Genomic DNA, 21,171 nt, shown 5'->3' with positions numbered 1-21,171 from the left:
TGGCGTGCTTCGAGGGGACCCACGGGGGTGCTGGTGGTGGTCCCTGCGCACACCTCTCCCCACAGCTCCCCCAGGGGCCAGGAGTGGGAAGAAACGTCCCTTCCTGCCATAGTCGTCAGGAGCAGAGACTGAGGGAAAGGTCTGCGGGAGAGAAGGCAGAAAACATGGCCACTTTCAGATCCCTGAGCATCGGTGGCAGGAAGCTGCAGGTCTGCCCAGGGCCCCACACCTGCAGCCAGGTGACCCCCACGGGCTTCAGTGATTCTCCCCTGTTGCCCTGCAAGAGGGTGGCACCTGTGTCCAAGCTAGTCCCTCCCCCAGGGTCCCCAAAGCTGGACCCACTCAGGTGTCTGCATCACCGAGGACACTGTGCTCGGGCCCCCTACTGGCTTCCCGAGCCTCAGTTTCCCCATGTCTAAGATGGGCATGAGTGTGGATGTCACCGGGGGGCTGGCGGGGGGCCCCGGTCCCCAAGGCACCTGTAGACAGGAAGGTGCCTGGAAATAAACATTCTCCGTTGTTCAGCTCCGTGCAGCTGGGGGTGGGAGACGTCATCGCCGTTTGGAGGCCTTCCTCTCTGGATCTGGGGGGACCTAGTTCTGGGCCTGGAGGCGCGGCTCAGTGGGCCGGAACCCTCTCTCCCTGGGGATCTGCTCATCTTCGCTGTGGCCTCACGCTCTGCCTGCCTCCTCCCCCCGCCTCTTCCGTAGCGTGCACCCCCAGCCTGCCTGCTGTCTGTGGCCGTCTGTTCTAAAACCTCAGAAGCAGGGCAGCTTGGGGTCGGCTCCGCTCACCTGGCCAAGCGGGAGTGTTCCCAGTGTCCGGCTTTGGGCTTTTCTTCTCCGGAGTTGTTCCGTGGCTCTGGACCTCCCAGCCATGGCCTGCTGGGCCGGGCAGCCCATCCACAGAGCACAGCCAGGCCATTCCGGAATGTTCCAAGATGCCAGTCAGAGCTGCCCATGGGAAGCAGGGCTGACAGGGCCTTGGGACTTGGGCTTTCTCTTTTTCACTTCAGGGGAACGTTTTCTTACAGCGTGAGTCTGAGCGTGGAGTCTGACCTCCCCCGCACGGGTGACAGTGGCATCAGCCTTCCCCTGCCCCATTCTCTCTTCTGGTCAGACTTGCCCTCTGCCGAGTCCCGGAACACGCGTCTTTCCTGTCTCTCGGCCACCCCATGTGCTCTTCCCTTCTCCCCTCTCGGCCCCACCCACTCCTCTTCACCTTCATGGACACCTCCTCAGGGAAGCCTGCCAGATTGTACGTCTGCCCTGGGGTCCCTGCATCTCTGCACTGAGCCAGGCTGGGTTGGGTGCCCTTCCTGCTGTGGGTGGTACGTTCAGCCCCTGCCATTACCCAGGACTCCAGGGTCCTGACCCAGAACCTGGAAGCTCTGTGTCCTCTGTGCCGGGCAGATCCACCCTGCATGGGTGCAACTTCCCCACCGACTGAGTTGGGAGAAAATACCACCAGGCAGAGAATTACAAATATATACATAAAGCACATGGGATATCTGGGCGTTTCTTTCCAGGGCTCACTTAATTGAATAAATTGATGAAAGGAAATTAATTGTGGTTTTGAAATGTGACTGCTTCCTTGCTCGCGTCCGTCTGTGCGGCGGGCTCTGGCTTCTCCTTCGTTATCTGTCAGCGCCTCTCTGCCGGAGCTGAGTGTGCGCCGGGACCCCCTTCCCAGCCGTGCTCGCAGGGAGGGTCTTCGGGGCGCACGGGGCAGGGCTGCCCGAGGTGCGCCAGGACCCGGCTGAGGCTCAGAGCTGCTGGTGCAGCCTGGCTAGTGCCCCAGCAGGACCCCAGCGGACCGGGTGGGGCCAGGCCCACGTTAGCACCTGAGCAGCCGGGCTTTGGCCGGACCATGCAGCTGCTGCCGCCTGCCACCTGGGAGCCTGGTGGTCTCGACTCCTGGGTGGTGGTAACACCCAGGAGGAGAGTGGTGTGTGGGCCCCTGTCTAGCTCCCCACACCACGTGCTTTGTGCCCCTCAGGAGCCCTGGACCCGGCCCTCGGCCTCAGGCACTCTGCTCCGCGAGACCCCAGCCTCACACTGCCCCCCTCGGCCAGACGCCCTGGCTGCTGTGTCGGACTGGGCCTTGGCGTCTGTGTTGGCTGCACGGTGCCTTCCAGCTTCCCTTTTCGGGGACTGACGGGCCTTCTGTGCACCCACCCTGGCAGGACCCAGATCTGGCGGCCAGGGCCCTGGGTGGGTGTTCGTGCAGTACCATGCTAATTGGAAGACAGGCGTGTTCTGTTCCTGAGCCCACAAAGGGACGACTGTATGCAAAGGGAAGAAGACACAGACTTAACGAGGGACGTCCTCGGGGCAGCCGGCGTCCCCTCTTTGAGTTCTGGGGACCTTCCCGAGGCTGTTGAGGCGGGGTGTGGTGGGCGTGATGGCGTGCAGGCTTGGGGAGCGCTGCAGGCGTGGGTGCGGGGCTCGGCCCCCTTGTGTCCCTTTGTGCCGCCGCTGACCGCCCTCTGCCTCGGCCCCAGGTTCCTGCTGGTCTTCTCCTGCCTCGTGCTGTCGGTCTTCTCCACCATCAAGGAGTACGAGAAGAGCTCGGAGGGAGCGCTCTACATCTTGGTGAGCCCCTGGCGGGATGCGCAGCCACGAAGACAGTGGCCGGCGGTCTGTCCCCCAGCCCCTTGCTGTGGAGCCTCTGACCCCCAGACCTACTCCTGCATGAGCCTGGCCTCCCCTGCAGAGGCCCCCGTCCCCTCCCACCGGTGGCGCCTGCTCTCCGGGCTCCAGCCTGGTGGAGCCAGGCCTGTCCAGCCTCCCCTGCTGACGTTAGCGAACGAGCTTGAAGTGTCCGCTGGCCCGACGGTCACAGTGCCTCCACCTTCTTCTCCCCTAACACCCAGTCCGCCCTGCTGCCCCTCCCTGTGTCCCTGCAGCGTCTGACAGCCCACCCCAGCCCCACCCCATTCCCACCTGCTCACTAGAGCCTGAAGGCCCAGGTGGCCCCCTCCCCAGGAGGTGTGGGGAGGTGTGGGGTATTCCCTGAGGATGTGGGCGTGGGGCGGGGGCTGAGAAGCTGTCAGCAAGTGACAGGCAGGGGCGGGCGCCATGGCAACCACAGTGTAATGTCTTTGTTGCTGTTGGTGACGGAGGGGCTGTAGGAGGAGGCTGATCTTGTCTAGAGTGAGCCTCAGAGCAGCCCGCCCTCCCCTGCCTGCCCTGTGCTCTGGCTCGGGGTGTACAGGCCTCAGGGAGGCCACACCCCCTTGCAGTTACCGGGAACCCTTCCTCAGCTTTGACCTCTGTGCCCTGTCCCCGGCTCACAGTGGACGGACCCCCCCCCCACTAACACCTGCTCACACTGGACGGACCCCCCCCACTAACACCTGCTCACACTGGATGGACTCCCCCCACTAACACCTGCTCACCGTGGACAGACCCCCCCCACACTAACACCTGTTCACACTGGATGGACCCCCCCACTAACACCTGCTCACACTGGATGGACTCCCCCCACACTAACACCTGCTCACACTGGACGGACCCCCCACACTAACACCTGCTCACACTGGATGGACTCCCCCCACTAACACCTGCTCACACTGGATGGACCCCCCCACTAACACCTGCTCACACTGGATGGACTCCCCCCACTAACACCTGCTCACCGTGGACAGACCCCCCCCACACTAACACCTGTTCACACTGGATGGACCCCCCCACTAACACCTGCTCACACTGGATGGACTCCCCCCACACTAACACCTGCTCACACTGGACGGACCCCCCACACTAACACCTGCTCACACTGGATGGACTCCCCCCACTAACACCTGCTCACACTGGATGGACTCCCCCCACACTAACACCTGCTCACACTGGACGGACCCCCCACACTAACACCTGCTCACACTGGATGGACTCCCCCCACTAACACCTGCTCACCGTGGACAGACCCCCCCACACTAACACCTGTTCACACTGGACGGACCCCCCACACTAACACCTGCTCACACTGGACGGACCCCCCACACTAACACCTGCTCACACTGGATGGACTCCCCCCACTAACACCTGCTCACTGTGGACAGACCCCCCCACACTAACACCTGTTCACACTGGACGGACCCCCCCCACTAACACCCGCTCACACTGGATGGACCCCCCCCACTAACACCTGCTCACACTGGATGGACCCCCCCCACTAACACCTGCTCACACTGGATGGACTCCCCCCACTAACACCTGCTCACCGTGGACAGACCCCCCCCACACTAACACCTGTTCACACTGGACGGACCCCCCCCACTAACACCCGCTCACCGTGGACAGACCCCCCCCACTAACACCCGCTCACCGTGGACAGACCCCCCCACACTAACACCTGCTCACCATGGACGGACCCCCCCACACACTAACACCCGCTCACACTGGATGGACCCCCCCACTAACACCCGCTCACACTGGACAGACCCCCCCCACTAACACCTGCTCACACTGGATGGACCCCCCCCCCGACTAACACCTGCTCACACTGGATGGACCCCCCCCCGACTAACACCTGCTTACACTGGATGGACCCCCCCCACTAACACTACCCCCCCCCCCCGAGGGCCCCCTGCCTCCACCTGCAGCGGCTCGGTCCATGCCCTGTCCCAGCCGGGACGTGGCTCAGTGCGGCCTCTCCTGCAGGAAATCGTGACCATTGTGGTGTTCGGTGTGGAGTACTTTGTGCGGATCTGGGCGGCAGGCTGCTGCTGTCGGTACCGTGGCTGGCGGGGGCGGCTCAAGTTTGCCCGGAAGCCCTTCTGTGTGATAGGTGAGGCCGGAGTGGGTGCAGGCCGGCTGCCAGCTCGTGAGAGAGCCGAGTGTGCATGCTGGCCCGGAGGCAGGCGGAGACTGCGGACTGGCTGCTTCCGGAAGTTTCTTCCACCTGCCCTCTTGGCGTCCGCGCCTGTGGTGAACACGGCCTGAGTGGCGGCAGGAGGGGAGAGGGGGCGGGACAGCTGCTGCCCAGGGCAGCGCTGGCAGGGTGGACAGTAGTGCTGTTCCCTTGCTGGCCCTTTGCATGTGCCTCCCGTCCGTCTGTCCATCATCCTGGGGGCCCCTTCGCCTGCAGCCAGAAATGGAGGTGCAGGGGGCCAGCCCTGCCTTGAGCCCCGCCGTCTCCCACAGACATCATGGTGCTCATTGCCTCCATCGCCGTGCTGGCCGCTGGCTCCCAGGGCAACGTCTTCGCCACGTCGGCGCTCCGGAGCCTGCGGTTCCTACAGATCCTGCGCATGATCCGCATGGACCGGCGTGGTGGCACCTGGAAGCTGCTGGGCTCCGTGGTCTATGCCCACAGCAAGGTGAGCAATGCCGCGTGGGTCCCAGGCCCTGCTGGATGGGGTCCAGGTCAGGGCACACAGGAACCAGCCCGCCTCTGCTTTCCTGGCGTCTTCCGGTAAGCTGCGCGTCCCGCTCGGCTCTGTCCAGAGCAGCTGCTCTGCGGTCGGTGGGTGCGTGGGGTTGGTACCTCCAGACACCTGCCCCTGGAGGCTGGGCTCCAGGTGGCCGTGTGAGGGGCCTGCAGCCCTGCGCCCCAACAGGAGCCTGGCGATCCTCCGTGTCTGAGCCCTGAGCTGGGGGCTTGGTTGGTGGACAGGGCGGGTGTCGGTCCCCAAAGTGCTGAGATGCTGGCCCCCAACCCCCTCCAGGAGCCTCCTCCACGCTCAGGGAGGTTGTCCCGTCTGCAGCCTGGATGCTTGTTGATTGCTGGGGGAGTGCTCCAAGCCTGGGGGACAGGGTGTGCTGGGCTTCTGCGTGGGGGGTGCCCAGGTCCAGGGACCACCCAGTGCTGGGACTAGAAAACCAGGCGCCCGCCCCCTCCCCACCCCGTGCCCAGGGCCACGCAGCCCAGCAGGTGCTGGCCTGGGCGGCTGGGGGGCCCTGTGGGGACCCAGCCCTTCAGACGCCGAGCCTACGGCACGCCTGCCCAGGGTGGTGGGCCCTCCGTGCTGCCAGGGATGGGTCGAGCAGGACGCTGCCTGCTGGGGCCGGGCGGCTGTGACGTGAGCCTTTCTTTTAGGAGCTGGTGACTGCCTGGTACATCGGTTTCCTGTGCCTCATTCTGGCCTCCTTCCTGGTGTACTTGGCTGAGAAGGGGGAGAATGACCACTTCGACACCTATGCTGATGCCCTCTGGTGGGGCCTGGTGAGTCCTGGCCGATGGGGTCACCGTCCGGCCCTCCTCCTGCCCACTGTCTGCACCACGCCCCAGGATGTGCCCTCTGCCCCTGGGCATGGACCGCAGGCAGGAGGGCTCTCTCCGGCTGGAGGTGTCTCTCTGGGGCCACCTCCTGGCCGGTTGTAAGCAGGACGCCCAGGCTGGGCGGCGGTGGGAGAGCACGGCTGGCGCACAGGTGGACAGAGGCCCAGCCCGCAGGGAGCCTGTGCCTGGCCCTGGCTGGCCATCACCTTCCTTCCTTGTCGGCCGCCTGTGTGTGAGACCCCTCTGCTGGAGGGGAGGAGGAGGCAGGAAGGACAGTTTGAAAAACGGGCACCGGAGCCCCTGGCTCTCCTGGGCTCCACCTTCCAGGCTGCCCCACCCAGGGAGGTCCGGAGCCTTTGGACCCACAGCGCCTGCTCACGGCCGCCCAACTCCCAGGCTCCTGGACGGCCCCTCTCCTGTCACCTGCCTCTTCCTGGGCCACCCTGAGTGGGGACAGCCCCGTGTCTTTGGAGTGTGCCTTGTGGGGACCAGGCTGAGCCCTGCGGGCTTCACCCCTATTAGCTGGACGGAGCTTGGCCCAGCTTCTCCTGGCCCGTGTCCTCAGGTGCCCCCAGGCAGGGCGCTGGGGGCCCCTCCTTTGTGGGGCTCTTCCTGAGGGAGCTGAGCACTTGGCCCGCGGGTGCATGCAGGGTCGTATGGGTCCACTGTCTCCTGGGACTCTAGACCCCCTCCCACAGATGCTGGCTGTGTGGCCTTCGGCAGATACTTCACATCTAACGGGGAGAAGGAGTGTGTAGCTTTTCCCTGCATTTAAGTGAGAATGCAGTTTATTTGTAATTATTGTATTGATTGCCGGGAGGCCTGGAATCTGTCCCCTGATCCAGCCGTGCGGGAAGCAGCCGAGGCAGGCCCTGGGCCCGTGGCTGGTGACGCGGCCTGCCCCGCCCCCGGCCTCCTGCAGGGACCAGTCCTCCTATCTTTGGGAATTGGATCGAAACTCTTCTTTGAGTGTTTGACCGAAGTAGTGCTTGCACAGACGTAAACATGATGAATAAACAGTGGTATCAGTGAACGTGCAGCCCCTTCCTGCCTGTGGGGAGGCTTTTCTTGGGGGTTTACTTCCGTATTCCCAAGTAACATGCTTATGCTGCTGTTTCCCGATTGAAGCGTTAGACCTTAATTACCCACTTGGTGCTGTGATAGAGTGAGGTTCGGCCCCTCTGCTGTCCTTGTCATTCTAGGAAGACATCCTGCCTGAGCCCCCTGCACAGCCATGGGGGGCCCTGGCCGGTGTTGGGGGGGTCCCCGCACCTGCGTGCCTCCCAAGCCCGCCCCAGTCTGCTCTCACTTTGGAGGAGCAGGCCGATGGCTCTGAGACCTGTGTGTCTGTGGAAGTCCCACTTCCCTGCACCCTGGCTGCTGGGGGCCACTGAGGGTGCGTGGCCGTTCCCTGCGGGCACTTCAGGGACCCACTGCCATGCGCTTCTGGAACGGGGCCCTCAGGGAGGGGTCCTCCTGTGCACGTGCTTTTGCCACCTGGACCCCCGAGCCAGTCCGTCCCCCTCCCTCCGGGCCTGACGACACCAGCACGGACCTCAGGACCTTGGGACGTGTGCTCTGGTTCCTCTCAATTTCCTCGTGTGTTTGTCTAGCTCCTAGGAGACCTCCCCAACCTTACGTCTCAGCCAGTTTGATTTTCATTTCATTTTCAAAATTCCTTTGTTTTATGGATAAGATTTCTTCTCTGTGTGGGAGGGTCTCGGTGTCTTTGAGAAGATCCACTCCCTGGAGGGCTTTCTGCAGAGCTTGGGTCCGCCCGCACTGTTGCCCTTCTCATGCGGTCTGCCCCCTGGCGGGTCCCACCCCTACCGGGATGTCCCCCATCTGCCCGTCGCCCTGGCCGGTCCGTCCCCCTCCGGTCTGTCCCTCACCCCTGCCCTGCAGTGGAGGAGGGGCTCTCCGGGGCTGGGGTCTGGTAGTGCCTCCCTTCGGCTGGGGTCTCTCGCCCAGACTGCTGTCCTGTGAACTCTGGGTTTCTTCCCGCCTCCCGGCCCTGAGCCCCGTCCTCCAGGTCCTGCCCCTGCCCTTGGGGCTCCTTTCCATAACCTCAGCTGTGACCCAGCAGAGTTTTTGCAGGGAGTGGTGATTTGAAGTGTCTTTTGTCTTTAAAATACACTTAGTTTATACTGAAAACCTTCGTAATCACACTTGGTGAAGTTCTGAGCAGGGGGGTTTTGTGGTGAGGAGTGGATCCCCTTCTGGCCCACGCCCACTCCCGGCGGCCCTTCCTCATTACTGGTGCTTTTCCAGAGCTTTCTGCGCAGGCCCGAATGGGGACAGTGCCCCGTTTCTCACTATGTGCACACAGGCCCAGAAGTCCTTGCTGTGATTTATCCAGTGTTGTTTCCCAGACTCCATGGTGGGGGTTAGGTGGGCTCCGTGCACTGGAGTGCGAGGGGCGGCCCCCAGGGGTGCTGACAGATTCCTGCCCCCCTCGGCAGGTCTGGTGGGAGCCACCTGGGGCTCGCCCCGTGGGCAGCGGGCCCTCCTGTGTGCCCGAGGCCCCTGTGCGTGAGCACCGGCCTCCCCGCTGTGCGCCAGGGAGGCCCGTCCTGCCCCCCGGATTGCGCTGGGGCAGCTGACACTCCAGCCGCACCCGGGGCGGGGGGGCCCTTCCCGCACTTCTGGCCTCAGCTTCTAAGTCGCCCTCCGAAGGCCCCCATCCTGTCTCTGTCGTCTGTCCCCCGGCCCGGGGTTCCTGCTCAGCCCCATCCCTGCCCAGCTGCTGGTTCTTTCTGGGCTTCCTGGCTGCTCCCCGGCCTTGAGCCCAGAGCGGCCGCCTGCTCTCTCCGTGGAAAGCCGCTCAGCCTCCTTGCACCGTGGCTCTTCTGGCTCTGACGGGTGTGGAGTGGGAAGAGAGGCTCCTGGTGACCCCACACCCTGCCCTGGAATGTGGGGCAAGAGGAGGGATCCGGAGAGTTTGGGGATGGTTGTTGCAGGGATGAAAGATGGGGGTGCGGACCCTGGGCCTCGTGTGGGTGGCGTGGGAAGGGTGGCCTCTGTGCCTGTCCAGCCTGTCCTGAGGGCAGCTCTTTGTGGAAGACTCCTGGGGGCTAGGACGAGCATCCGGGTCGGGGTCATGGCCTCCGTGGTGGTCGCTGCCAGGCCTGGCTCAGTGACTGGCCTTGCTGTCCCACAGATCACCCTGACGACCATTGGTTACGGGGACAAGTATCCCCAGACCTGGAACGGGAGGCTCCTGGCCGCAACGTTCACCCTCATTGGCGTCTCCTTCTTTGCTCTTCCCGCGGTAAGTCCTGCTGCCCCTTCCTGCCTTTGGTGGGGGCCGCGTGCAGCCCCAGGCACCTGTCCACTTGGGGTCCATGGGACTGGAGCACTGCTCCCAGCAGGGTCCCCAGCACCCCAGGAGCTCGAGGTGGCAGGTCTGGTGCAAAGAGGCGCCCTTTCAGGGCTGCCTGGCTGGGGGCTGGGGGCTTCCATGACGTGCCATGGGAGCACTCTGACCGTCCTCAAGCTGTGGCATCTGTCGGTCACTCTCGGGCCTCCCAGCCCTATGGGACTGGCCAGTAGGGTCCTTGTGGCCAAGAGCAGTGTTTTGCGGTGACATGGATCCCTTGTCAGGTCTCTAGGGGACCCTCACAGAGGGGCGAGGGCTCTGTTAACCGTCACCCATAGCTGGGCAGGGCAGAGGGGTGGCTGGTGGGGGGACACTGCTCTCCCACATGGCTGCTCACCAAGAGCCTGGGCCTGCGCCTGCTTCAGTGCGAACGGTCAGGAAGGAGGATGCTCTCTGGGTCTGGGCATGTTCTGGGTGGGCACCGCCATGCTCCTGCAAGCCAGAGGTTTCCTTTACCCTAAATCCAAGTGTTCTCCCCAGCTAGATCCCCACGTGGTTCGGGACTGTGGGGGTGGGGAGGCAGAGCCCATGAGGCCCCCAGGGTGTACAAGTCAGGGTGGGGGTGGGGGGCTGTGGCCCTTGGCACATGGTCTGACTCCGATGACTCGCAGGGCATTTTGGGGTCTGGCTTTGCTCTGAAAGTTCAAGAGCAACATCGGCAGAAGCACTTTGAGAAGAGACGGAACCCCGCGGCGGGCCTGATCCAGGTGAGTCCAGGCGGGCCCCCCGGGACCAGGGGAGTTCCTGGCAGGCTCCTGCCCAATTTGGGAGCAGAGCCCTGGTGTCTCCCCTGTGTGGACGGGCCACAGCCCTTTGCGGGAGCACGGTGGGCAGGGACGTCAGGGCAGTGTGTTGGGAACAAGCGCAGACGCCTGAGGCCTGCAGTTGTGACAGCGCGGGCGGTGGTTGTCGTCCCGTGTGGGCCGGTGTGCTGGCTCAGCCACGCTGCGCACAGACCCCACTCAGGGAGCCACGCAGCCCATCCCACTGCCCGGGGCTCGGAGGCCCCTCGGGGTCCAGCTGTACTTCCTGAACCGGGGCGCCCAAGCAGCAGGCTGCCCGAGGGCCCCTCTCCAGAGCTGGGGAGCCGATGGATACGGCCCCGCCCACCCACGTCTTTCCTTTTTAAAGATGGGGTCGTCCCCGGGGGCACCCTACTTTTCAGTTCTCAGGACCTGAATCAAAATCTTACATCAGCCAGGGGCATGCACCTGAAAGCAGCCGCCCAGCCGGGAGCATGTGGGTCTAAACGCTCCCCCCCCCCCGCCCCCCCAGCCCTGCCCCCCGCCCTGGGGCACTCCTGGTGGGGCTGCTGGTGTCCAGGGAGGCAGAAGTGTGCCTGGTTCTGGAAGTGTGGTGGTTTGCTTTGACCTCTGACAGCCCCCAGAGGGTCAGCTCAGGGCTTTACCTGGAAACTGTCTCAGGGCTGGAGCGGCCCCCCGGGCACGCAGACGTTGGTAAAAGGTCACCGGTGGACAAATATCAAAGGAGTAGCAGCATGTTTTTGAAAAACTCATCTCTTGTTTCTTTATGTGATTTAAAAGACGAATGCACGAGGCAGCATCCACAGAGCCCCACTTCTGGCTCCCGGCGAATCGGCCGTGATTGCTAGCGGTCACAGCGCGGGGTGGGGGGCGGGCGGGGGTGGGGAGCAGAGCTTGTGAGCTGTTGCAGAGAGGCGGGTGCACATTCAGACTAGACTCCTGTGGGCGTGAGATGCCAGTCGTCATCTACAGGTGACATTCGGAAAACAGCTTTTAAAACATCAGGAAAGGGCAAGAGAAAACCTGACCCCCCCCCCAGGGAGGCAGTGGGGGGAGGGCTCAGAAGCACACACAGCAGGAGGCCTGTCAGTAACCATGCTACATGGACGTGTTTTGAACTCTCCCAATTGAAAAACAGAGGGGGAAGAACATTGAAAATCTCCCCGGCCGTATGCTGTCTGTGGGAGACTCACCCCAGGCCCCAGGACAGTGACAGGCTGAAAGTACAAGAAAGGAGGGAGATGTTGCCCAGGAACCGTGGCCTCCGGAGGGCCACGGTCTAGACTGAGTCCGACCCTGTGGCGGGAGACAAAGAAGGTCAGGACACATTGACAGAAGAGTGGACCACAAGTAACAGTGACAACCACGTGCACACTAACACAGAACCCCAAAGTATATGCAGCAAAACCTGACAGAATTATGGGGTGAAACAGACATTGGTACGATAAGAGCTGGAGACGTTGGACGCCCCACTTGCATCCTGGATGGAAGAGCCCAGGAAGCGGAGGACCCGGTCCAGGAGCCAGCCACTCCTGCAGACATCCCCAGGACAGCCCAGCGCGCCTTGCCCAGAGCACAGGGAACATTCCCCAGGAGGGACTGTATTTGGGGCCACAAAACAAGTCTCAAACCACGGTGTTGCAAACTTCCAACGGGAAAGAATAGTCTCTTCCACAAATGGTGTTGGGATGACCAAATATCCAATTTTAAAAAAATAACGTTACACTCTTACACAGAATTAACTCAAAATGGGTCAAAAACCTAAATATAAGAGCCAGACTGTAAAGTTCTTAGAAGAAAACAGGTGTACATTTCCACGGCGTTGGTTTCTCAGACAGGAAACCTAAAGCACAAGCAAAAGAGAAAAAATAAATACATGGGACTTTATCAAAAATAAGTTTTTTGGGCACCTGGGTGGCTCAGACGGTTAAGCGTCTGCCTTCAGCTCAAGGTCATGATCCCAGGGTCCTGGGATCCAGCCCCACATTTCTCCCTCTCCCTCTGCCTGCCGCTCCCCCTGCTTGTATTCTCTCTCTAATAAAAAATAAAAAATCTTTAAAAAATAAAATTCAAAACCTTTGTGCTTCAAGGGACACTGTGAAGAAAGTGAAAAGCTAACCCACAGAATGGGAGAAAATATTTGCACATCATATTTCTGATAAGAGTCTAGTATCCAGAACACATAAGGACCTCCCACAACTCAGGAGCAAAAAAGACAAACCAATTTAGAAATGAATTTGAGCAGACATTTCTCCAAAGGAAACCTACGGATAGCTAATAAGCACGGGAGAAATGCTCCCCATCATTTGTCATCAGGGAAATGCAAATCAGAACCATAACGAGCTGTCCTCACACCCCCTGGGGCGACTGAAATGAGAAATGTAGGAAAGAACTGGAGGGGATGCGGAGAAATTGGAACCCCGGTGCCTGGTCGCGGGGTGCAAGTGGCACAGAGAACGGTGGGGTGGTCCCTCGGGGGTCTGCATTACCTGAGGACCTGGCAACACCCCCCCTCCACGTACAGACCCCAAAGAACTGAAAACCGATGTTCAACCAAAACTTTTTCCACGATGTTTGCAGCGGCGCTATTTCCAGTGGGGGAAGGCGGAAAGTAGCCGCGCGTCCTGTGCATGAACAAAATACGGTGTTCCGTACAGTTGAACATTCTTCGATCATGAAAAAGAGCCAACGGGTCTTGCAAAAATCTTGATACCGGTCACCACAGGCCGGGTGTTGTGTGGTCGTGTGGAGGGGGCACGTCCAGCGCAGAGGGCCGGACGCAGGTGGGCGCTGTGGACGCCCCGGCTGGTGGGGGAGGGCTGGCGGGGGCGGGGCTCCCGGAGACCAGCTGTGAGGGCAGCTGCGCAGCAGGGCGGAAGCGCACCTGTGCCCCGAGTCGCACACTTTGAAATGGCGCGCGCGCGCGTGTGTTTCACCACGAAGAGAAGAACCAGCCAGAGCGGAAGCTCAGGCCAGGCTGAGGGCAGTCTGGGAGCCCAGCACAGGCTCCCTCCCTCACTGAGCACCCGCCACTGCCCGGGGCGGGGGTGGGGGGGGTGGGGGGGCGGGGGGGAGCGAGGCGCGTGTCCCTGGCTCTGCCCCCCGGCCTCGGTTCCTGGGGTCGCCCGTGTATATATCCAGTGTGGCGTCCTCCTGAGGGTTGGGGGAGCGGGAGTGACTGCCAGGACAGATCACAACCACCAGTGGCAGGTAAGGCAGGTCACGAAAGGCTCCATGCAGGCTGGCTGCAGTGGCGTGTGTCCGGCCTACAGAGGGTAAACTGAGGCTGGTGGGGGCTGGGCCTGGGGGGCATGTGCAGGGGCGGGGTGCTCAAGGAGGCGTCTGACCCTCACTGCTTCGCCTCTGCAGTCGGCCTGGAGGTTCTATGCCACCAATCTGTCCCGCACGGACCTGCACTCCACGTGGCAGTATTATGAGCGCACCGTGACCGTGCCCATGTACAGGTACCTGCAGCGGCCGGGCCCGCGTGCGCTGCATCGCCTGGGTTTCATTTTCTGTTTGTTCTGAAACCCCATTTTTTGTTGTTCATGGTTTTCATTGATTTTTCTTTTTTTTTTTTTAAACAATGTATGTACTTTTCAAGGAGTTTTGTGTGTGATTTATTTCGCAGTATTAATTTTGTTCTTTGTTTTATAGCTCGTGGCTCTTATTTCTCACCTCCATCCACCCCTTTGCTTAGCTTCCTTGCTGTCGGTCGCATTGTGTTGTGAGCATTGCGAAGACAGGCCCTTCCCAGAGCTCCTGGAGGTAAATGCCGGCTGCTTCCTGCGGTAGCCTGCAGTGTGGAGCTGAGCCCCCGCAGGGCTGGCCCCAGAGTCTTGGAAGTGGAAGGGTAACCTTGACCCTGTCCTTCAGCGAGGACTAGTATGGGGGAAGGGCCACATCGAGGCTCCAGGGCCAGGAGGCCCCTGTCCGGGGCTGTAGCCCCCGCCTCCCAGCACAGAGCGCGCAGACAACCCGCAGGTGCCCTGCGGCGGGAGGACAGGGCCAGGAAGCCCTCGATGGGGGCCACTGGTGGAGGCAGAGCCAGTGGCCCCGGAGGCCACGGGATCGCCAGCAGGCGGCTTCCCACCTTTGCTCGAGGGCGGGTGGCAGCCCAGAGCGAACGTGTGGCCACCCCCAGGGTATGTCTGTGCCAGGCTCTGGTCTAGAACAAGGTGTGAGGTGAGAGGGGCTGGGGACCCTCAGGGTGAACGCCGCCCTGCTGGCCTGCCCTCGCCTGGGGGGGAAGCTGAGCCCTGGGGCTTCCCAGCCCAAGGGAGTCCCTCACCTGCCCTAGAGGGTTCCACCCTAGGCTGGGCGGCCGCGCGGGGCGAGGCTCCAGGCTGGGCCAGCGTCCCCCTGAGGATCCCCAAGTCAGCGGTGGCCAGGCAGGGGATGCGGCCCCCCCCAGCACCATCCCACCGGGCACTTTCTGGAGCCCCCCGCTGAGGGGCGCACACCTTCCCGGGGTGCTGAAGGCCCCCGCCTTCCCAGCCTGTGCCCCGCGCCTGAGCAGGGCCGACCCTCGCGCTAATTTTCTTTGTTCTACTGTTTCCCCCACTTTCCTTGACCATTTGGTTCATTTTCTTTTTCTTATCCCGTTCTTTTAAAATTTCCGTTCTTTTCCCTTTGTGTGTGTGTGAAAACACTTGAAAGCTCGCAAACTCAAACCTACGGGGCCTCCAGGTAGGAGATGCATGGGACCGACCGCGTGTGTGGTGTGATTGTTCTCCGTCTGGGGCTGGGACAGGGCCGCCCCGGAGCCCCCCCGGCCCCCCTAGTCTGCAGAGCAGGACTGCCGGCCAGCACCCCTGCACCCGTGCCCCGCCTGCGTTCTCCACGCCGGCACAGGCACTGCCCTGCTCTCCCCATGGCCCCTGCCTGGAGCCCGGCTCCCTCTCTGACCGCCCCCGCCCCCGTCAGCTGCTTCCTCGGGCTGGATCCGTCTGTCCTACCTTGTCTTCGTTCCTTGTCCTGCTTCTTGCCTTGTCTCAGTCGCCGTGTCCCTCCCCTGCACCTCTGCCCCTGCCCGCAGGGCACAGAGCTGGTGGAGATGGGGCTTCCTCCGTCCCAGCCGGGGGAGGGCACCTGTTCCCAGCAGGCAGCTCGCCTCTGGTGCTGCTTGGGTTTTCTCTCTCTGGACCTGGGTGGACCGAGGGCCTGTGGTCCTTGTGTGCTGTCTGGGATCACGGTGTCTGCATAGGGCGGGGGAGGGGGGCGTGGAGCTCTCTCTCCTGCTGCAGGGAGGAAAGGGGGTCACTTGCCCAGAGTGGGGGTGCTGAGCTGCAACAGGAAATCCTACTCCATGCACAGAGCAGCTCCTCTGTAGGCCCTTCCCCGAGGGATGGGTGCGGACCGTGCTGGGTGAGTGCATCCACACACAGGCCTGCAGAGCGAGGGTCCACCCTCTCCCTTGTACACAGAGCCGGGGGTCCCTGGGCAGAAGCTCTTGGCCTGTGGCGTCCTGCGTGGGAAGTGTTAGACCGCTAACCCTCTGTTCTCAGAAAGGAGGAGGGTGCTGAGCCCCACGGGCATCTCCACCCCAGCACCTGCCTTTTACTGGCGGCATACCCCAGAGGCCTTGCTCAGAGGAGTAGGCGGGTGGGGGGCAGCGTCCTCCCCTGTGTGCTGGCCCTGGGCTCCTGGGGCTCCAGGCTGCCTGGGCGGTCGGGGGTACCCTGCTTGAGGCTCCTCCTACCCTCCCTTGGTCCATCTTCTTCAGCCAGTCCCAGACCCTCCCCACCTCGGCCTGGGTGACTGGACGGACCGGCTGACTCCTGACCAGCCACTGCTCTGTCCTGTGGGATGCCCCCCGACATGTCCCTTACTCCCGTCGGCACGCTGCACTCTCGTCCTCCACAACCGCCCCCGAAGGGATGGGGACGGTGTGTGTGGCCCTCACATGTGGTGCGTGCACGCCCCTGCCGTGGCCCTGCCCGTCCATGTTCCGTGCCCTGCTGCTGTGTGTCCAAGGCATGACATCCTATCTGCGTGTCCCTAATCTTGGACCTGTGTGTGTGTGGGGGGGCTGTCCGGGGTCTCTGCTGCAGGCCCATGGGTGGGTGGTTGAGGGGGAGTGGGGAGGCCAGTATTGTCCCCGTGTCTAGCCCTGGGGCCTCTGCTGTGCCCGTGGTGTGAGCCAACCTGACTGCCCACACCTCCTGCGTAGTCTTGGCCCCTAGGACTGGGTGGGCCCTGGAGGAGGAGGAGGGGCAGGGGGAGGGAAGAGCGAGCAGGAGGGAGAGGAGAGAGAGCTCACGGGACGCCCCTCCAGAGCCTGGTTCTGCTCCAGAGGGAGCTGAGCTGGACCAGACCGCAGGACCCATGGTGGGGGGGGGCGGTGGAGCAAAGCCAGAGACTAGGAGGCTGTCTGTCAGTGCCGTGGCTTCCCGTGGGGCAGCGATCCTTCAACCCTGGGCTTCCGGGGAGCCGCTGAGTGACCCGCGAAGGCAGGGTGGGCTCCAGCCTGGTCTGCCGGCAGAGGGAGAGCAGGAGGCGGAGACCGGCTAGCAGGGGAGGCTGGGCCCGTGCAGGGAAGTAGTGCTGCCCCCTCACGCACCAAGTAGAGGCTCAGACACTGATGCTTGACCGGGGCCCGCGGGCCTGGGCGTGTCAGGGGTCCCCAGGGTCAAGAAGGCTAGAGGACAGGGTTGGGGGCTTAGGCTGGGTGGGGGTCTTTGAGTGTGGTTTTAAAGGAGTGCGTGGGATCCCAAAGCTGAGGGTTTGAGTGGGGGGTCACAGAGAGGAAGTTGTGGTTACAGAATAGATGAGAGTGTCACAGCGAGGTGAAGGTGTCACAGCAGGGTGAGAGCGTCACCGAGTGGGGTGGGGGATCACAGTGGGGTCGGGATGACAGGGTGAGGGTGTCAGAGCGTGATGGGGGTGTCGTCCGGGTGGGGGCTGTGTCGGGGAGGAGCGACCAGGGCCTGGGGTCAAGTAGGAAAAGGGGGGTTTGCTCAACATGAGGTGAGAAGTGTCTGAGGGCAGAAAGTAGTGAGATCCTGAGTCAGGCAGAGGCTGGGTGAGGGCTGGAGCTTGCCCCAGACGTTGGGACGGACTGGAGTCCCCCTGTGAGGCCCTGGTCCTGTGGCTGGAGGTGGGGGCTGCTGGGGGTCTCCCAGGAACCTCCCAGGGTTTATAGGTCCCCTGCCTTGGTGTCAAGGTGAGGACTTAATTACCCTCTCGGTTTCCATGGGAGTTCTGGCTGGAGCTGCCCAGGGGCCACCGTGGGAGGATGCCTGGCCTGCAGGCAGGGGGCTGGACGTGAGCTTGTCCTGGGTGGGTGTGACCCGGTCTGGGAGGAGGGGGCATGGAGCAGAGCTGGGCCAGCTTGCCAAAGATCCAGGGGCTTTTCCTCCAGCTGCCCAGGCAGCTCATCTACATACCCAGAGTGGGCTTCTCTCTGCCCAGCAAAGCCCTTTTCTAGGACCCTGGCCCCTGCCCTGACTTTGGCAGAGGGCATGGCTTTGCAGAGAGGGGTGCTATTTGCAACTGTACTGCCCCTTGGGGGTGTTTGGGGTGTTCAGGGATTGGAGAGGGAGAGGGGAGGGTAGAAGGCCCCACCCACCTGTCTTTCGGTACCTTCTGGACCCACTCCACGCCCTCCATGGACAGCCTGGGGGCATTCCTACCCCTCTGCCTGCATGCTGGTCATGCCCACTGCCAGGGCCACGGCTCCTATGAAAGGCGCAGCCCAGATGGTGCAGATGGCCCCCAGGGCCACGGTTGCCAGGGAGCTCTCCCCTCCCTCTGCCTGGGACAGGCCACACCCATGCCCCCAGCATTACCACTGCAGGCACCCATGTGTGAAGTGGACGCTGGTGAGAGCCGGGGTGCAGGTCCCCCAGGCTCCGGCGGGCAGAAGCTCACTGTGTCTCTTCTCGCCACAGACTGATCCCACCCCTGAACCAGCTGGAGCTGCTGCGGAACCTCAAGAGTAAATCTGGGCTCACCTTCAGGTCAGCAGAGGGGCTCCTGGGCTGTGCTCGGTCCTCCTGGGGGGTCCTCGGGGAGGGGCAGGCAGCTGCAGGATGCCCTGGGGTCTGGTGGTCTTGGTGGTTTTCCACTTCTGCTGACTCGGTGGAGGCTCGCATCCCCAGAGGGTGGCTGGTTTGGGGGGTGGATACGGGGGTGGAGTGCCAGCCCCCCATCTCCCCAGAGCATTGGGTGGACGTACCCACTATGGCGCTTGCTGGTTCTCCTGTAATCCCAAAATCTGTGACTCTGGAGCGTGGGGGGGCACAGAGCCAGGTGTGCGGGGGAGGAGCGCTCGCCCGGCAGGAGGGTGGACAGAGGGACAGCCGCCTGGGTCCCCATGTCCAGGGCAGCCCCCAGCGGTTTGCCGCCTCTGAAGAGCTGTCCGTGGGGTGGAGCCGCCGTGGGGGGTGAGTGGTGGCTCTCGCCTCTCCCCCTGAGATTTGTCCATGCCCTGGAACCTGCGAACGAAACCTTATTTGGAAAGTCTGTGCAGATGTTACTAAGTAAAGGATCTCCACACAAGATCATTCTGGATTAGCATGGGCCCTGAATCCAGTGATAAGTGTCCCTCTAAGAGACAGCAAAGAGGGCCACACGAAGGGAGGCAGAGATGGGGCCATGTGGCCCCAAGCATGCTGAGGCCGGGGCCTGGGTCCCAGGGCCCCTGGGGGTGACTGGGGCGTTTGTTACCAAGTGGGGTTTCCCCTGGGCCTGACTTTGGGTACTGGGGACCTTTATTCCTACCACCTTCTCCCTGTTCAGATGGTGTGTCTGTCCTGTTGTGTTTTGGGGGCAGATCACTGGTTTTCTAGAGGCAACAGGTCCCCAGCTGGGGAGGACTTTTACCCCAGGAAGGATCACCCCCAGAGTCTCGCTCACACCCGGTTCAGATGACCGGGATGCTGGGATTCTGGACTCTGAGCCGCTGAGCTTTTGTTGAGGTTTGGACACAGGGCTGATGCTGTCATGGGTTGAGACTTTGGGGTGTTGGGTGTAAGGGGGCATGGAATGTAGTGAATTGAATGGTGGCCCCCAAAAGATATGTCCATGCACTGGAACCGTGAATGGGACCTAATCTGGGGAAAGGGAAGGTTTGCAGATGTAGTTAAGGATCTTGAATTGTGGTCATCCTGGATTAGGGCGGCCCTATACCCAGTGACACCGTCCTGAAAAAGGAGAGGCCGTGTGACAAGGAAGCAGAGACCAGAGGGACTTGGCCACAAGCTCAGGGGTGCCTGAGACCCCAGGGGCTGGGAGAGGCAGGGGGACACAACCCTCCAGCCCTGGGGGCCGGGAGGGGGTTGCTGCCGATCGACACCTGGATTTCTGACTTCTGGCCTCTGGACTGAGAGGGAAATTCCGGTTGTTTGGAGCCACCGGATCTGTGGTCCCAGGAGACACAGGGATGTGTGGCAAGCAGCCGTCGGCGGCTGAGCTCAGGGCGGCTGTGGGATGGGGCAGCACAGGCCTGGGGTTCCCACGGAGGCCTTTGTACACCGTGTCCCTGGACCGCATGGAAAGGGGAGCCCAGGAGGTTAGGGCCCGTCCTCAGGGACCCCAGCCCCAAGCAGGACGTCTGGGCACGCCCTCCTGCTGCCTCGGTTACACGGGGTTCTGCCAGTGGCATCAATACACCAGGTGCTCTGCAAAGGTTTCAGGCGTGCCCCGAAGAGCCCGCTTGGGGTACCCTGCAGTCGTCCCGGGGACCCACCGAGGGCAGTCGCAGCCTCCACCCTGTTCCTGTTCGTGATGAACGTTGCCAGTAGGTGTCATCAAGCCACGGGCAGGGGGCGCTGAGCGCGGGCCCGGGGCTGTGGCCATTCGCTCTCAGCGGGAGAACCACGCGGAAGAGAGTGATCCCGTGCAGCCCCCAGTGGGAAGAACCAGAGCAGCTGTCCGTCCTGAACGCGGATTGTGGAAGCTGAACTCTGCTAGCGTTTCCGTCTGCACTCATTTCCTCCGTGAAACTTAGTTAATGCTGGTGATTCTCATTAAAGCCTGGGGCCGTAACCACTTCCAGAATTCCCGCTCTCCTGCAGGCCTGCCTCCTCGGGCCCTCCAGGGGCTCTTGGGGTGCGTGGGCCTCAGGTGGGCTCCGGGTGGGGCCGTGGACCGTGGTGGGTGCCATGGGAGGTCCACTGGACCCTTTGGGGCATGGGGTCCGCCCGGCAGGCCTGCTGCTAACTGCTTTGTCGCTTCTGTTTAAAGGAAGGAGCCTCAGCCGGAGCCCTCTCCAAGGTCAGTGCCTGCTTGCCCCCTGCTGCCCAGGCACGTTGCCATGAGCCGTGCTGGTCCCTCCATGTCTGTGCGTGCCCACGTGTGGAACTGTGTGTCTGGACCCTGCCGGCCGCGCTGTGGGCCCTTAAATCACTTTGCCTGTGCTCAGCACCTTTGTCCCACTGCTCCAGGGTGGGGCAGCCGAGGGGCAGCTCCCCCCCGCCCGCCTGGCCTGGGGCCCTAAGGCAGCAGATCTGTGAACACCCCCACTCCGGGTCAGGGCCAGACTCTCAAGCCCTGTGTCCCACCTCTTTGGTGGAGATGGACCACCCCAGTTCTGTGTCTGCTGGCCCAGCCTTTGCATGTGCATTAGCTGTCAGGCTAATTAGAGACAGGGGCCGTGTCGGCAGGCAGAGAAGGGCGGACAGCCATCTGCTGCTTCCCGGTATTCAAGGGAAAATCCCGGCTATTTCATGACTGTCAAGTCTGATGGACCCCAGCCTGTGTGTGTGTCACTGTGCTGAGTCCTCCGAGCCCGGGGTCCCCTTAGCACCCAGTCCCCCGACCCTGGGCCAGAGTCTGCCTGCCCTCCGTGAATGCCCTTCT

At 62.4% G+C, this 21,171-nt stretch overlaps 1 protein-coding gene across 3 annotated transcripts in view; it reads left to right on the top strand.

Moving 5' to 3' along the window:
* KCNQ2 (potassium voltage-gated channel subfamily Q member 2) overlaps positions 1-21,171 on the top strand; it is a 54,325-nt gene that overhangs the window by 13,149 nt on the left and 20,005 nt on the right. For all 3 annotated transcript variants that reach the window (XM_028091192.1, XM_028091194.1, XM_028091193.1), the window contains exons 2-10: positions 2,504-2,594; positions 4,665-4,791; positions 5,148-5,323; positions 6,043-6,168; positions 9,386-9,496; positions 10,216-10,311; positions 13,738-13,832; positions 18,261-18,329; positions 20,557-20,586. In XM_028091192.1, coding sequence (XP_027946993.1) covers positions 2,504-2,594; positions 4,665-4,791; positions 5,148-5,323; positions 6,043-6,168; positions 9,386-9,496; positions 10,216-10,311; positions 13,738-13,832; positions 18,261-18,329; positions 20,557-20,586 — 921 coding nt within the window. The remainder of the gene's footprint in view (positions 1-2,503; positions 2,595-4,664; positions 4,792-5,147; positions 5,324-6,042; positions 6,169-9,385; positions 9,497-10,215; positions 10,312-13,737; positions 13,833-18,260; positions 18,330-20,556; positions 20,587-21,171) is intronic.

This window comes from Eumetopias jubatus, unplaced genomic scaffold (genome assembly GCF_037043125.1).
Source record: "Eumetopias jubatus isolate StellerSeaLion01/CBP00866 unplaced genomic scaffold, mEumJub1_p1.0 scaffold_9, whole genome shotgun sequence".
NCBI classification, from domain to species: Eukaryota; Metazoa; Chordata; class Mammalia; order Carnivora; family Otariidae; genus Eumetopias; species Eumetopias jubatus.
Note: the sequence above shows the minus strand (reverse complement) of the source record. Positions and strands in the feature narration are given on the sequence as shown.